Source organism: Leptonychotes weddellii, chromosome 12 (genome assembly GCF_054177405.1).
Source record: "Leptonychotes weddellii isolate Sample4059 chromosome 12, ASM5417740v2, whole genome shotgun sequence".
Taxonomy (NCBI): Eukaryota; Metazoa; Chordata; class Mammalia; order Carnivora; family Phocidae; genus Leptonychotes; species Leptonychotes weddellii.
This window is the reverse complement of record NC_138380.1, coordinates 38,473,934-38,492,188: the sequence shown is the minus strand read 5'-3', so window position 1 is coordinate 38,492,188 and position 18,255 is coordinate 38,473,934. Positions and strand designations below refer to the sequence as shown.

The following is an 18,255-nucleotide window of genomic DNA, read 5'->3' as shown; positions in this document are numbered from 1 at the left end:
CAAGAAGATCTTTAAAGTTTTATTAACAAAAATGTTAACAGTGAAAACTGATTTTAGAGAGCTTAATCAGGCTGCTGGGTCCCGGGCAGGTTGCAGGGAAGGGACCCTGGGAAAGGAGAGTCAGTTCTGATGCCCGAACAAGAGGTGTTGGTGCTCAGATGAGTATCGTCTTTTCTGAGAGTGGAAAGGAAGTGTGTATGTCAGGTCATGAAGGTTTCGGGGAATCAGAGAGGGTTGGCTGAGGCAGAGAAGGAAGATGACATGGGGGTTAAAATCGGTAAGGTGATCCCACAATGTCGATGAAAAGGCAAAGGAAATTGAATAGCCATAATAATTCTGAAAAAGAAGAAAGTCAGGGAGGTGACTTACAGACTTACTGTAAAGTTACAGTGAGGTATTGAGGGAATGCTAAACATACAGAAATGGAAAAGAAATAGGCCCACACATATATGGTCAATTAATTTTTGACAAAAGTAAAATAGAAATTCAATGAAGGAAGCAAAAATAGTGCTGGAACAAATAGATAGCTACATGTAAAAAGTGAGCCCCTACCCAAACCTTACACCCTTTAAAATTTAACCCCAAATGGATCATATACCTAAATGTAAAACCTAAAATAAAACACCTAGAAGAAAATCTAGGAGAAAATCTTTGTGACCTTGGATTAGGCAAAGATTTCTTACATACAACACTAAAAATATAATCCATGAAAGAAAAATTTGATAAATTGGACTCTATTAAAATTAAGAACTTCTGTAATTTGAAAGATGCTATTAGGAGATAAAAAGGCTAATCACATACTAGGAAAAAATATCTATAAATTACATACAGATCTAATGGGTAATTTTTATACAGAACATATAAAAATTTCCTAAAGCTCAATAAGCAGAAAAAAATCTTGATTTAAAAAAGTAGCAAAAGTTTTACGGGCGCCTGTGGCTCAGTCGGTTAAGCATCCAACTCTCGATTTGGGCTCAGGTCATGATCTCAGGGGCATGAGATAGAGCTCTGCGTTGGGCTCCAAGCTTGGGATTCTCTCTCTCTCCCTCTGCCCCTCCCACCCCCGCTCACAGTCTCTCTCTCTCTCTCTCTCTCATTCTCTCTTAAGATAAAAATAAAATAAAATGTAGCAAAATTTTGAACAGACATACCACCAAAGAAAATACCTTAGATGGTAAATAAGGACATGAAAAGATGTTCAGCCTCCTTAGTCATCAGGGAAATACAAAATAAAATTACAATGAAATACCACCACACACTTATTAGAAGGGCTAAAATAAAAATATACTGACTATGTGGAGCACTGTCAAGAATGGGAAGCCATTAGAACCATCCTACATTCCTGATGGCAAAATGGTAAAGACATTTCAGAAAACATTTGGCCCTTTTCCTGTAAGTTAAACATATATTTATTTTACAACCCCCAACTCCTACTCCTGGGCATTTACCAAAGGGAAATAAAACCTATGTCTACACAAAGCCTGTATGTCAATAGGTAGACTCCTTCATTTGAAAATGCCAAAAAGCAGAAACAACTCAAACATCCTGCAGCTGGAGAATGGATAAACAAGCTGTAATACACCCATTCAGTAGAATATTACCTAGTAATAACAAGGAATAAACTTACAGATACACAAAACAACATGATGCATTTTCAAATGCATTATGCTAAGTGAAAGGAAATCAGACTCAAAATGCTACAGACTGTCATGATTTCATTTATGTAATGTTGTTGAGAAAATAGAACTCTAAGGACAGAAAACAAATCGGTGGTTGCCATGGGCTGGGGGTGGGCCAAAGCCTGACTACAAAGGGCACAGGGGAATCTTTGTGAACGATGGAACTGTTCTATATCTTGAGTGTAATGATGGTTACATTTGTCAAAACTCACAGAACTGTATGCTAAAAGGGTGAATTTTCCTCTGTAGAAATTATATCTTAATAAAAAATTCATTATCTAGAGATTTACATTGTGAATTTAATTTTCAACAAAATGTGTTTCATTTAAAAATCATAAATCCCCAAGTGACAGCATAATGGAAGTATAGCTGAAGCCCCAGGAGCACCTGAAATGGGATATAGATTTAGAAGATTACTACAGAATCAAGAGTTCAAGATGGATGAACCTCCAAAAGCAGCAACTATGGACCAAAATGGACAGAAAAATGAAAGCCCCACGTCACACAGGTGTTTGCTCAAATGTCATCTCCTTCAGAGTCTTCTTCGGCTTATATGACATTATATGACGCATCTGTGCCTTGTTCTCTATCTCATAGTGTCTAGAAATTATGCTTCATGAGGACCAGAACTCCACCTGCTTTCACCAGTGCCAACAACCATGCTAGCCCTGATTAGACCCTCCCCAGAGAGTCTTGAAGAGTGAATAGACCCTATTGTGGACTTAGATAGGCATAAATATTGACAAAGAATTCAGGGCACAGCTCTGTGAATGTTTTCCTAGGTTCCTCTTTATTCTACTTTACAAGTAGACCTCAACCATTAGCCACTTAGCATGAATCTTAAGTATATAAAGCTAGTACTGGTGAGGAATAAAGATGATGCTTCCAAATTTTGCAGAACATCAACAGCTGTGAAAGGAGACATTGGATGAGCCTGGAGAAGATGAAGGTGCGCTCAGGAACAGATGCTGAATGGGCAGTGCTTGTTTGGTTGACCCCATAGCTAATCTCAAGCCCCTTCTCACTTTCCCAGCTAAATACGCACTGCCCTAGTCTCCCCTGCAGTTAAAAGTAGCTCAGTTTGGGAAACTTAATTGGAAGCCTGTGAGATTGCTGATAAAAGTTTCTCCTTTTCTAATAAAAGGAGAAAGATATGGCTGGCATTCTATTTTTTCCCTTCTGTCCGCCTTGAATTCTGACACAATGCATGGAGCTGCAGCAGCCACTTTATGACCACAGGAGAAAACCCAAGGCAAATTAGATGTGTCAAAGACAGCAGTCACCTACCTTCAGATTTCTTGTTATATGAAAAAAAAAAAACAACCACACTTTATTTGTTTAAGCCACTGTTAAGTGGGCTTTTTTGTTTTTGAGCTGAACACTTTCCCAATAGATTTAAAAAAAAAAAAAAAAGTGCAAAACTGTATGTTTGGAGTTCTGAAGCTAAGGCCTTAAAAGTGGGCCACAGAAAAATCAACCAAACATTTCTTTTTCTTTTATTCCACATTTGGGTGGTGCAAGGGCTGGCTATGCTCAGGTTTCTCACCCCGCTGTTAAAGAGGCACTGAATAGAGTTTTATAAACATTGATTCAGACTGGATTATATGTTTCTGAGTAAGAAAAAGTCTCTCCCCTTTCCCAAAGAAAAACAGCCTTGAATTTTTCAGAATGATTCTCCACATTTCAGATAATGACAGTACTTGGGTAATTTTATGAAAAATGCTAAAAGCACTTTAAAAATACTAGCTTAAAAAACTACCCAAAACATTAGGTCATTTTTTCATAACGGCTCAACAAGAGGATTTCCTATTGTTCTTCCTAAAGTGTAAAAGGATATGATTCCTGACACTTTTAAGACAACCAAGGAAAGTGTGACACATGGACTCTGGAACCTGAAACCAATTCCATATTGTGCAACCCAGAACATCTCACATGCCGGCTCTCGCCTCATGTAGCTCTGCTGGGGGAGCCGAGCAATGACTATTTCACTGTAGGATCAAGCAAGGAAGGAGCCAGTTCTCATGTGGAAAATGGATTTGGGGGGAGAAAAAGAGGAATTCTAGTCATGGAGGAATTCTACCCATTAACCTCCTGTGAGGGTCCCTCCAAACTGAGAGTGGGTGAGCAGCGAGTGAGGGCTGATGCCCTTCCCCTTAAAGACCAGCCTCCCAGACTCTCCACCACCCAGATTCTCCCCCCTCACACTCTCTACTCTCCCAGATTCTCCACCCACCCACACTCTCCATTCTCCCACTCTCCACACTCCCAGATTCTCCACTCTCCCAAATTCTCCACTCACCCACTCTCCACTCTTCCACACTCTCCATATTCCCAAAGTCTCTACTTACCCAGATTCTCCACTCCCAAATTCTCCATTCTCCCACATTCTCCACCCACCCACATACTCCACTCTCCCACACTCTCCATACTCCCAGATTCTCCACCCTCCCAAATACTCCATTCACCCACATTCTCTCCTGCCCACACTCTTCATTCTCCAACTTGCCATTCTCCCAGATTCTCCACACACCCACACTCTCCACTTTCCCAGATTCTCCACTCACCCAGATTCTCCACTCTCCCAAATTCTCCACTCACCCAGGTTCTCCACTCACCAGATTCTCCATTCTTCCCAGTTCTCTACTCACCCAAATTCTCCACCCAGATTTTCCACTCTCCAGCTCTCCATCCACCCAGATTCTCCACCCACCCAGATTCTCCACTGTCCCACACTCTCCACTTTCCCAGATTTTCCACCCTCCCAAATACTCCATTCCCCTAGGTTCTCCCCTGCCACACTCTCTACTCTCCAACTTGCCACTCTCCAAATTCTCCACCCACCCACACTGTCCACTCTCTCAGATTCTCTACTCTCCCAAATTCTCCACTCACCCAGATTCTCCACCCATCCAGATTCTCCACCCTCCCACACTCTCTACCCACCCAGATTATTCTCCCTTTGCCAAAGGTAAGTAAAGCAGAAACTTCCAGGGATTCCTCCCCTATTTGTGTTCCATTTTTGGAAGGAAAGAGACAGTTCTCCCAAGGTAGAAATAGGTGGTTGGAGAAGAATAAGAAGGAAGCATAACCTTGATAAACAAGAACCAGGTTAAGCTTTCCCACACTCTTAAGGGCTACTTCTTTCCCTTTGCTGTCTTCTCTGCCTGCTCTCATCTCTGCCTGTCCAGGCGTTCAGCTTGGACCTTGCATGCTCAGCTTCAAAATTTTTTTCTCTCCCTCTTTTCCCTAGTCTTCCTTGTATCTAAAAACATTTTTCCTCAACAAACTAATTCCAAGTATCAGCATAAAAGCCTTTCAGAATAAAGGAATTCTTTCCCTGGGGTGTCTCTCCCCTCAGCGCCCTTAACCTTCCAATGCTATTTGCATTTTAAAGAGGATTTTGCTTAACTTAAACAAACCCCTCCTCTCCTGAACTCCCTGGGCAGAGATAGTGAAGATCACAGGGTCTAGAGGAGTGTTGGGGTTCCTTGAAGAAGCAACAACAAGGGGTAAGAGGATCCCCCTTAATTCCTCTTCTTTCAGCTCCCAAAGGCTTTTGCCCAGCTCCTCTGCTGGGCTGGAGCCCTGATTCACCCCGGCCTGCAGTGTTCCAGGCTCTGCATCTGATCAGAGATCTCCCCACGGCACTAAGAATTCCATTCACGTACAGATATTGAACCGAAGTCTTTGCTCAAGGACCATTATTCACAACTCATAATTTAATAAAAAAATGAAATGGAATATTGTTAGGGCCCAAATGCAAGTTTCCTTCCTTTCATCTAGTATACTGGACTATTGCCCTTGGCAACACATAGCTATCTATGCAAATAGAAGATACTCTTTCAACTGAGGATAAATTTGATTTTCTTTCCAATGCATTTAGTTCCTTTTGAGGATTTTTTTTTTTTTTTTGCCTAGGTTGGGATAAAAATGCAAAAGGTATTCAAGAATACAGAAACTTGGGCGCCTGGGTGGCTCAGTTGGTTAAGCGACTGCCTTCGGCTTAGGTCATGATCCTGGAGTCCTGGGATCGAGTCCCGCATCGGGCTCCCCGCTCGGCGGGGAGTCTGCTTCTCCCTCTGACCCTCCTCCCTCTCATGCTCTCTGTCTCTCATTCTCTCTCTCACAAATAAATAAAAAAAATAAAAATAAAATTTTTGTTCTCACAACTTAATGAATAGACAGATTTCAGGATGATCTCCCTGGAATCCTTGTCCTGAGCGCCTTTCATGCCCCTTCCCGCTACACATTCTCATCTATTCCATAACCTGGCTTCACATCTGCTCCTGCTCTTTGTTTGCTTAACTTCTCCTGGTTTCTTTTAGCTACTTGATTGTGAGCTTCCTGGATGGACTGGAAAGTACAGATTGAAGTCCTCAGAGTCTGTACTGCAATGGGGTCCCAGGGAGAAAGATTCCTTGGACACTTTCCCCCATTTATTAGTACCCCTAGAACAGAAAACAAATTCCTGGAGGCTTTTTTTTTAATAGAATTTTAAGATTTTATTTATTTATTTATTTATTTATTTATTTAGAAATAGGGAGAGAACGCGCTCGCATGTGAGCAGGAGGAGAAGACGGAGAGAAGGAACCTCAGGCAGACTCCACGCTGAGCATGGATCCCGTCTTGGGACTGGATCCCACCATCCTGAGATCATGACCTGAGCCGAAACCAAGAGTTGGTCACTTACCTGACTGAGCCACCCAGGCATCCCCTGGCGGCTTATTTTTTTAATTATGTAGATCATCAGGAAGAATAGTTTTTTGGTATTTTTATTACATAGTAATTATTCAGTTTCTACTATGTTGTAGAGATTTGGACCTAATTTATCCAAATGTTAGTTTTCTATTTCAAGAATCTAGAGCTCAAATAGCAAATTCAAATGTTAATCTCAGTTCTTGGTACATAGGAGGAGCTCCATTCGTTTGTTCAACAAACATTAATTACTACCTGAACTTGCAGCCCAGTGGGTTTTCAGATGATTTCTAATATCTGTGGTCTGGTATATTATGGGAATTCAGATGGAATCCCAGAATTTAATTGCCCAAAACTTCCAATACACCCTATTTGTGATTAATCTAGAGGTCCTCTTGTGATCCAAGAATGAATCACAAGAAGGGACTCACACTGAAATGAATGTGGGGCACCGGCATTTCTGTTGCAGGTAGAATTCAAAGATTCACTAGTACCCAAAAAGCTGAATCAGACAGTCCCATCCAAATGCAGTCTCGTGCACCAAACCCTGATTGAAATGAGAACAATTAGGCAGTGGGAAATTAACACTGCAAATTAAACATGAAATATAACCCATGGCAGTAATGATAAAACACTCCAGACCAATAAATAACCCTTTCTGGTTAGAATAGAAAGAGCTGATGCAGTTATTTAATATGTCCTAGAGGCTAAACTGAGAAATAAATGTTAGGCGGTGAATCACTTCGCTGTGCAGTCCCAGTTTGAAGAAGATAAAATTGTTGTCTTCTGTTACTCGTGATGGTGGTGTTGAGAGGTATGGCAAAGGCACTTGAAGCAATGAAGACAACTAGAGAAGGTTGCTGATGGAGAATTCTTTTCTTCTTTTGGTAGCAAGTTCTCCTAACTCAGGACAGACACCTAGGATGGACCTTGCCCATTTGAAATAGTTGGTTTTCAGGACACAGGTCCAATTTCTCATTATTAAGCCTTTCATTGCTCTGTGACCACACTTAATGTTCCTGAGTGGCCCTTATCTGTCCTCACTAACCTGAAAGTTTTCAACCTCTGCCTTCCCTTATATTATTGACAGGCACCCTACTCTTTCCTAGGCTATGTCTACTAATTTTTTCAGACTCAATTCACATATTAATTTCTCCAAGATACACGTTTTGACCAACCATGACCAGCCTTTCCTAAAGTTCTACTGCATGTCCCTTATCTGGAGTTCTATAAAATCTCCATTATCGTAGCTCACAGTAAATTTTTATTTTTTACATTTATGCCTCCACCATCAGACCATGAGCTCCTTGTCTTAGCCTTCCTTCTATCACCAAACTATGTTGAATTTTAGAACTAGATTCTCAATAAATGTTTGTTGAACTTGATTATACAGAATGAAAACCAGTATGTGTATATTCACAACAACATGATTTCAAGGCCAGTTTTCCACTTCTGGTCTGAGTATCACTTCTATACCAACATATAGATGGATAGGTAGGTAGGTAGGTAGATAGATAGATAGATAGATAGATAGATAGATAGATAGATAGATAGATAGATGCCTCTCCCCCAGACATACTACATGGGAGTTCACAGAATGACTCTAGGTCCATAACTCTTTGGGACTGGCTTGGTCCATGGCCATGCTGTCAACCTCAACAGACCCGGGCTGTGACAATACCTTCCATCCCATTCACATTCTTGATTCTTCAAGCAGGAGATCTCCTGTCAGTTAGTCCCACCAGCTCCTAGTCAGAGAGTGCAACCTACATCCCTGTCCTGGGCCCCTGTTAAAATGATATGAAAAGCCATACAAAAAATTTGAAACTTTAATTAACATCCAGACTTATATGTAGCTTCATATAATTTTCTTTTTTTGCAATAGTAATTATTTTAGAAGTCTTGTTATATATTTTTTTCATAATTGATAACTGAGTACTAGAAATGAAGGTTATCCTGGGTAATCCTACATGGAATTCCCATAGTTCTAGGTAAAATAGTTTGAAAAGGTGAATGCAGACAGATGACTTGATGACAGTAATTCAACTGTATTTGCATGGGTGTCTCCCAGATGGTTACTGGGAAGGTGGTGAAATTGCAGATTCTCAAAAGGGGCATCATTAGGAGGAGGCGGTGGTGGGGGTGAAGCCAAAGTATGTGCTCTGCAGCAAGCCCAGTCTTACCTCCGAGCCTTCTAGTCGACCATTCCCTGGCAGTGTCCCAGAAGCAGCGGGTGGAGTGAGAAATAGGGAGAAGGTGGGACAACCTCCCAAATGAGAGGTTCCCAACCATGCAGAAATGGTTACTGCCCAGGGGTTTCTAGAGCCCTCAGTGGATCTCATTCCTCAAGTCTAATTAAGCAGCTTCAGGAATCCAAAGCTTTGTAGTCTGTTCCTACCTGCCTCGCTTTGAATTGTGTGCTCCCTGCATTGCGTGGTGATTCAGCCTCAGTGGAATTAGACATTTTCAGATCTTTGCTTTGGATATTTGTAGCCTACCCAAGCAAATTAATAGAGCTTTGAGCAGCCTCAGAGCCTGTGTGCTGTGAATGACAGGTGGCATATGAGTCTCAGTGACAGGAGAGCAGAGTTTCTTTGCCGGCTGCTCCCTGAGAACTGAGGCTGAATCATAACGTCTCTGAGATTTCATTTCCTCTCTTGGGAAGTAAGATATATTTGCTCTTTCCTGTGTTCGAGAGATTCATCTTCAACATCACAAAAATAACAATAATCATAAAATGAGCCATGAAAATGTAAGTGGTACAGAAAGTTCTGTGATTCCTGGGACAGATGATGCAGCTGCATCTTGTGTGATATTTATGACTACAGTTGTGTGGGCACCTTCCACTGCTCCAGTGTCCATCCATCCAAACACATATGGAGCATTGACCTTACACGCTCAGTCCTACTGGACACAGTCATGAAACTGACCCAGCCCCAGAAACCCAGCTTCAGACAAGTTCTGGGCCAGAGGAAAATGAATGAAAATTGAAAGTCAATGAGTCAGCTTCACCAATCCTGACCCCAAATTGGAACAGAAAACCACTCTAGTAAGTAGGGCAGGGACTTTACAGTCAAGTAAAGCTATGTTCACAGCCCACCTACATTGCTTATGAACCACATATTCCACGAACCCCATTTCCTTATGTATAAAGCTGGGGACAGTGACATCTCAATCGTCAGTTTGTGATACCTGTGAGCAATATGTAAAGCTTCTCGAATGTTTGGTCCATGACAATCAATCAAGAACAAACACTTATTAAGTATCTACTATACATGACAAACTAAGTAAGTCAGGTGCTAGATTAATGGGATTCACTCCAATAATATTAGTTCCTACTTACCCTATAATTGTTAAAGATACTTTACACTTTTAATTCCAGTTTCCAGGACTCCTCCGGAAAAGAGGATCACCATTCCTTGAATTTGGATAAATCGTGTTTTTCTCTCAGACAAGTCTGGCATAACCAACATTAGCTAGTGTCACCCAACTAAATGTCTGGTATTTCCTGAGATAATTCCCATTTGAGATAACCTGTTCTGTGATACTTATAAGTACCCTTTCACTTGTCATTAACTGTATATCCACCCAACAGATATTTATTAAACACTTTCTATGGGGAAGACGGAATGCGAGCCTGAAGTGGTGACCTAGACTTAATGCCCACCCTCAGAGGCATCCTTTTGGCCCTGGAAGCCTATCCTACAGAGTGAAACCCCAAGTATCAGCCCTGTGGCAGCACCAGCATCATCCAGGGAATGCTGTAATTCATCCTTCTAAATCCCAGGTCTTCATTTTCTGTTCTGCAGAGAGATGACGTCACTACATGGCCTCATCACTTTGAGGTTGAAGACCAATTAGTCATGCCTACAACCACGTAACTGAGTTGACAACGCCGTGGTCTTTAGTCACTGAAAAATTTCAAACTCACCCATTACTTCTACTCAGTATTGAGCATCTGGCTGGAATTTTGCCTCACATGACCACTAGGGGGCATTTAATCCCCAACTATATTTCTGCAATAGCTTTTTGAGACCTGTGTTGGGACACCTTCCCTACCTGGGGGAAGGGTGGAGGGCCCTTTAGGCTCAGGTGAAATACCAACAGACTGGAACTGAAAATAGGAGGAACAGGGTGAATTCAAGCATCGTCCTGAAAAGGTTGTGAGTTATTTATAAATCACTCCTCAAACCTATACATAGTACGTGAAACTAAGGACGGGGAAAAACCAGTTTTTATTGTGTATATACTATGCACTGAGCTACTTGGGCACTGAGCTAGAAGTCTTGCATTTTCATTGTCAAATCTATCCATCACAAGTGTCCTGCGGCAGATTTTATCTTTATCTTCATTTTATAAATGAAAAAAAATAGACTCAGCGAGGTTATCCCTTACCTATGTATTACATATCTAGGGAGTAGCAGAGTCTGATCCCAAGTCAGGCTGGTTTCAAAGCCTACCCACTTTTCTACAAATCACTCACCTGATTGTAATACTCAAATGCCTCTGAACTTGCTTCCTCAATTCCCGTTGTCATAGTTTTCCAAATCCTCGTATTACCCTGGGATTTGTGTGTGTCTGTGTGTTTGTGAGTGCATGGGTAAGAACGCTATGAATAAATGATCCTACAAGTAAGTGTTTGCATACTTAATGCCCCTTGTACTACTTGATGAAACAGGATTTAAACTTGGCCGAGTATAATTTATATACTCTACGTGATGTAGTGCTAACACCTTATACTATAGACAATTAATTGAATGTGAATGAATTAATAAACAAATAAATAAACATGGCTCGTAGGAAGACTCCAGAAAGCAAGAAGGGGGTGGGAGCTTCTTCTGTCTTCCAATTTCTTGAAGCCTCTGAGGTGAGATTGTCTTCAAATAGAGAACTATAAAGCAGGGGGCCTAATTTCACAGGTCCTGCTCAGCCTGCCCTATAGACATCATCCAGTCCCAAGGAGAATAGACTCCGACCTGTTTACAGAGCGCCTTGGGTCTGCAGCCCAAAGCACAGTTACTGCAAGCTTCTAGGAAAAAGGCCCAGCCAAGCTAACACCCGACTCTGCCAGCCCTCCTGAGGCCCGACTTCCAATTCACTGATACATCTAACCAGGATAATTTGATTTGCAGTGTTTGTCACTCTGTGCTCCCAGCAGAGCAGATCTGAGCTCCAAGCCTACTTGGAAGATATTGGATGCCTGGGTCAGAATTGTGCTGCACAAAGATGAAGAACACAGCCGCTCCGTGCCCACTGAGAGGCCAGAGGTATCCTCCATTACAGAGCAACTTGATTTCTGGATATCTGAACTTCAGTGCCAGCAGCATAATCACCAACGCGCCGTGTGAAAAGCAAACCGTTTACCCACTTCAGTGTTGTTTTTCTGGCAACGAGGCTTCACTGTACTTACCACAGGCAGTTAGTTATGTGAGGGAAGGAGAACATGAGGAGAGAGACATTCTGGAAAAAATTCTAGTTCAAATTTACCTGAGTTCAGTTGATTAAATCTCCTCCTCCTTCCAGTTCTCATCCAGAAGGCCTTCAGGGTATAATTTTAGTTGAAAAAAGTTCTGTGTCGGAAGTAGAAAATAGGGAAGTTTGACCTCACCTGCTGCAAAATTGGAGGAATTTCTATAAGTTATAGGGTAGTTAAGACATTCTGAGGGCAGAGCAGAGAGACTCATTTACTCTCTCATCTGAAGTAAGAGTCTCTCCCTGGAGAAGAAGTGAGCAGAGACCGGCCACAGGGGATTCCATTACAGGAGGCTGAGTGGGGGCAGATTTCTGTGGGAAGTCCACCGAATGCCACAGACTCCATGGAAGAGACATGGCCAGCTGCTTTAACCTGCTAGGGGCCTGGACCGCTGAGCAGAGCTGTAGGTGGTGCTGGTGAAGACAGTCTCAGTAAGGAAAACAGCCCTGTATCCGCCACCTTCCTGACACCCCACCATCGCCAGCAGAATAGCATGCCTCCTTCTCTGTCTGCCCACTCACCGTGGAGATCTGGATTTCTAATCTGACAAAGAAACTTCACAAACCTTCTAACTTTCCCCTTTCTTCTTCATCTGAGGCTGAAAGAGCTCAACAGAAATCAACTGAGTCCTGGACAAGTGTGGAAATAACCTCCCCACACCACCATCGCCCAGGCTGAGAAAATTTGCTGGACATGACACAGTGTTCTCTAATTTGAAAAAAGAAATTACGTTAAGACATCGAAATGTTTCTCCCTGTGAAACAGATTTCCTGAAAGAAACAGGAGAAAATCTTGGACAGTCTCTCATTTGTATTCTCAACAGGGCTTGACAGGACTTTGCATGCCCATATCTGCCACACCACCTGCTCTAGGGTCTCCTTATCTTTTCCTGAACCATAAACACTCCCAGGACCCCATCACCCTCCCTGATAGCACACTATATTAGGACCATACTGGGGACATAGGTGCCTCATCCCCCACACTGGCCCCTAACTCTATCAGCCATCAGCAGCACAGTGTCAGGGAGACCTTCTGCCAACAGATGTCTAAGCCACCTAGTTTCTCACGTTGGTCCCCAGGTTGCTCTAAAGTTTTAAAAGGCAGGTCCTTCAAGTTCAAACCACTTATTTATGCTCCACCATCTGCACACCAGCTGCTGAAAGGGGAACATCGTTCTGGCACATCAAAGACCTCCCCTACTGCATCTGCTCCTGACAATTGTCCATCTATCTCGAAGAAGAGAATCCTCTTACTAAAACCACTCCCTCACTCCACTCAGACTAGCCCTTTTCATAATAGTTTCCATTCTTGATGCTTTCTCTATGTCACCCATATCTAGACTGCTAGAGAAATGAATCTTCCAGAAGAAGGTGACCCATCTGGTCAAAAAAGGACCAGAGAAAAAGTGTAGAACCCGGCACTGAGCAAAGACTGTCCTCCAAATGGGAGATTAGTAAGCATGCTGGAGGTATCTGCCACCTGTGCCTTTCAAGGTAGCAGAGGTTATCAACCCTGTGGTCCTCCCACTCCAGTTGCACACCCTGCCCCCCAACACTACCACAATGCCCCCTAACTTCAACCTTCTGCTGTTTCAAGGCTCTGACCTCTTCCCAGGGCCTCAGGAACCCATCTGTAAATCTGAGATGGAGAACCAAAATATCAGTTTGATAAAGTACAGGACTCATGGAGATGCTAGCTTCAGCCTGGACTTCTGGAAAGGATAGGGCTGGAGGAGAAATCATGAGAAACTGCCCCAGCCCAGCCCTGGAACCTGGCAGACCAGGTTTAGGTTTCCACCTGGCAGCACCAGGGAACCCCGGAAATGCTTGGGGAGGACAGTGGCTTCGAGTATGGAGCTGACTTAGTACACTCACCAGCTCCCTCCCCTCCCTCAGTCTAGAATCTTCCCTATATTGTCAACATATTTTGTTTTAGCAAATCTAATCCATTTCTTTTAACTGAAATATTTTACTGCACTGTATGAAAGTATCACCTTTTATTTAGCCATTTCTCCAGCTGACCGAAAAAAAGCAATATGCACAATATATACAGAGTATAGTAAATACCAAATTGCTAATCACATACACACACACACACACACACACAATACTGTTTATTTGCTATGGGTGTGTGGGTGTGTATGTGTATACACATGCATCCACTTATAAAGTATTTTTCAAAGGATTGGAAAGATAATGTAATCAAAATGATATTTACCTTCTGGGAGAAAGGAGTTGATTAAGACAGAGAGTGGTGGCAAAGGGGCTTTGAGCTTTATCTGCATTGTTATAGTTTTTTTTAAGTAATCTCTATACCCAACGTGGGGCTTGAACTCATGACCCCGAGATCAAGAGTCACATGCTCTACCAACTGAGCCAGCCAGGCACCCCTGAATTGTTAAGGTTTTAAAGAAGAATTAATGCATCTGTTATTGCATAACTTTAATTTAATATAAGAAAAAGTGCTACTGTGATGTCTCAGATACTTAGAGAGTATATTAAGGTTCTCCACAGAAAATAGCTAATAGGAATACAGAAACAGAGACAGAGAGAGGCAAGAGAGAGAAAGAGAGATATTTGCTTTAAGAAAGTTGCTCATGTGATTATGGGCCTGACAAGTCTGAAATTCATAAAGGAGACAGCCGGCTGGAAACTCGGGCATGTTTCCTATGTTTCTCAAGGAATTCTTGCTGGGAAACCTCAGCTTTTGCTCTTAAGGCTTTCAACTCATTGGATGAGTCCCACCCATATTATTGAGGGTTATCTGCTGTATTTAAACTCAAGTTGAATGTAGATATTAGTCACATCTACAGAATACCTTCAGAGCAACGTTTTACACTACTATTTGACCAAGCAAGTGGTCATTATCGCCTCGCCAAGTTGACACATGAAATTTTATCATCTCAATGGGTATCTTCAGGCTATTCTTATCTCCACCGAATAAGAGAAGCACTTCAGATTCCAATATTAGACTTGTGCATTCTTACCAGCATTCTGCCCAGACCTTTTGGGCTAATGTGTCTTGGCTTTTGATTTCAAGCTTGCCTCTGAATACCCTTGGCCCCATTCTCTTCACCCATGGCCTCGCTCTGCTTTGTCCCTTTGGTCAGCCTGTCCCAGCACCCTGGGCCTCTGCTTATTCTGGGCCATGGATTTTTAAACAGATGGAAAGCTCCATTTGAAGGGATTGTGGAAAACTTCTTATAAAGGACTTGGCATTTTAAATGAGTAGCATTCCTGCTTTTTCCCCATTATTTACTATTTATGTATTACTCAGTGAAACTTTAGTATTACTATATTATAAAATTCTGTCAAAAGAAAAAGAGTAGGATACCCTAAAATAACCAATCTTAGCATTTTAGTCTACTTCAGTCTTTTTTCTACATGTATTAATTTTGCACAGTTATAATCATACCCAATATATAATTTTACCATGTTTTTCCACTTACTGTTATAGTATAAGTATGTTTAATGTTGCTATATAATCTTCATGGTTGCCATTGTTAATAACTACATAATAGTTCACAGAACTGAAGTGCTTCATTTACTTAACTATCTTGTTATCTTTAAACAATTTCCAGTTTATTCTTACAATAAATATCCACATCTTTGCTACTGTAGTGTTCTTTTTCATACCTTGAATTCTTTCGTAGAGACTTAAAACAATTGCTTGGCCAAAGAATACATATACATTCTTTTGTTTCTTGGCATATATTTCCAAATAGATTTTTTTTTAAGGTTGCATCAATTTACACCACCATCAATGTAAGTAAGGACCACTGTGTCTCTGTTCTCTTGAGAGTAGAGCTTTGACAGGTGAGGATTTGCGATCAGGAGGAAGACATTCCAGTAGCGAAGCCTGAGCCTTGTGTTCTGTAAAGTACCCTGGTTCTCACTGGTACACTGGTTTTGTGTTGCTTTGTTTCTCACAGACTGAGCAGATGATAACTCTGTGGATCCTGTTTGTTTTCACCATTGTTGGAAACTCCATGGTGCTGTTCTCTATGTGGAGGAGGAAGAGGAAGTCAAGAATGACCTTCTTTGTGACTCAGCTGGCTATCACAGGTAAGTAACTGTGCAGGTGGGACAGAATTAGCTGTGTGCAAAATTCCTGTGGCTCCTCGCTTTCGATTATTTTACCAATAGAAATAGCATACTATCCAGTCCAAAAGGCATCAGCAAATTCGAGAGTAATTTCTTTTTTTTTTTTTTTTTTAAAGATTTTATTTATTTATTTGACAGAGAGAGAGGCAGCGAGAGAGGGAACACAAGCAAGGGGAGTGTGAGAGGGAGAAGCAGGCTTCCCGCGGAGCAGGGAGCCCGACGCGGGGCTCGATCCCAGGACCCCGGGATCACGACCTGAGCCGAAGGCAGACGCTTAACGACTGAGCCACCCAGGCGCCCCGAGAGTAATTTCTATAGGGACACAAAACCCATATTTGGAGTTTTCTTTCAGCAAGTTTAACACATCTATATATCCATAAGATTCCATTATAAAAATAACTCACTATAAAGCCCACTTGAAAATACCGTTATCAGTGCCACCAAGGGATTCTCTAGAGTTCCATCCTTCCTCTACACAGCAGCCTCTGTAGTTCACTAAGGTGATAGTACAGTATCATACCATATTATGAGCTTAAAATACATCCCAGCAAATGGACCAGAATTATCTCTATTCAGTAATAAATGTGAAGTCTCAAGTATTTTGCAGATTTAAGTCTGTGGACATTGTTTTTGAAAAATAAGTGATATGTAACACCACTTGTGGGCACGATATAAGGACATAAGATAATATCTGGGATCAGGATGTTTAAATGTGGACTGGGGGAATGTCCAGCACAGTTGAAGTGTGAATGCATCACACTTAGAGGGGGAATGGTGAAATATTTTCAACTTTAAAAATGATCTGTGAAATGAGAACTCTCACAGAGATGGGTAGAGCCTAAACTGATAGGGGTCATGTTCAAAAGGAAAACATAATCATGGGGCACCTGGCTGGCTCAGTAGGTTGAGCGTCCAACTCTTGATTTCGGCTCAGGTCATGATCTCAGGGTCCTGAGATCGAGCCCGGCATCGGGTTCGTGCTCAGCTAGAAGTCTGCTGAAGATTCTCTCTCCCTCTCCCTCTGCCCCTCTCTCTGCTCTCTCTCTCTAATAAATAAATAAAACAAAACAAAAAGGAAAACATAATCAAGGAGAGAGTCCTATTCTATAGGTCAAAGAAGAGAGTGGGCAGGTGGGATTCCTGGAGGGTCCAGCCTAAGACAGGCTTGGACTCCTGAGCTCTAGGAACAAGATGGCTGTGATATGAGTTTAATTTGAATCAAAATGTAGGGAAAACGCAAAAAAAAATTTTTTAAGTATTAAACGCTAACAAGAAGCAGCAGTGAATGACCTTCAGAAGGGGCTGTTTGGTGCATTTCAACCTGTGCTGTGTCTCTCAGTTGCAGTAACGGCAATGGGGAGTTCTTGGGAATTTATTCCTGAACCGCAATACAGGAAAAATATGGCACTTCACTTATAAGAAAAACTTCGCCATTCATTGCTGATAGCCTGAAATTCTCCAATCTCTTGAGCTGGGCTACAGTGACCAGGATGAAAACCAAAGGCACTACTGAGAAGTACAGAGATGGTGAGAGAAGCTTGGGTCACAGGTGGTACCTATGGAAGAAAACTCCTTCAATCTTTACTGCAAACAGCAGCCCCACTTTTTATCCCTGTGACCGTAGGAATGAAGGGACTCACCATCATCCCGCAAATGCTGAAAAGCAAAATCCCTGGGTGAGGATGAAATAACTTATTTTCATTATATTTCCTTAACTACGGTGTTGTAACCCACATTCTACAGAGCTGTGTGTTCTTTCAGAGGGCAAGAATTTAGAGGTGGCAAGGATATCAGCTTGGAGTTTAGTGTTGCAAAAAATAATCAACAAGTGAATCACTGAAATTTCACCATCTATTGTTAAAAAGTTGTGTTCTAGTCTAATCCATAGTCTGCCACATTAACCGGGCTTAATTTCTCATGAATGTTCAAGTCTGTTTTTTATTTGCTAATTCTTTCTGGAAAAACTCAAGGGGTCAGATCAGGAGCATTTTAAGTGAAGAATTCTTAGAGAGGAAAGCTTGACCAAGTTGAGGAACTAGAAAATGTAAAATAACAGAAGCTAAAAATACAATCGATGGGTGTAGCAGCAAATTAAACATAGCTGCAGAGAAAATCAATAAACTGGAAGATAGGTCAGAAAATAATAAGATTGAAGCACGAAGAAACAAAAGGATGGAAAACACAGACAGAAAATAACACATGGGCCCAGGGAAAAGGATTCCCAAAAAAAAGATAAAAGAGTAGACAGAAATAATATTTAAAGATATAAAGACCAACAGTTTTTCCAAAATCCTGAAAGACAGCA

The 18,255-nt window shown here is 41.7% G+C and overlaps 1 protein-coding gene across 1 annotated transcript in view; it reads left to right on the top strand.

The window, feature by feature from the left end:
* Positions 1 to 18,255, top strand: part of NPSR1 (neuropeptide S receptor 1) — a 135,125-nt gene that overhangs the window by 8,949 nt on the left and 107,921 nt on the right. The window contains 1 exon segment of the mRNA XM_081799679.1: positions 15,779 to 15,911. Coding sequence (XP_081655805.1) covers positions 15,779 to 15,911 — 133 coding nt within the window.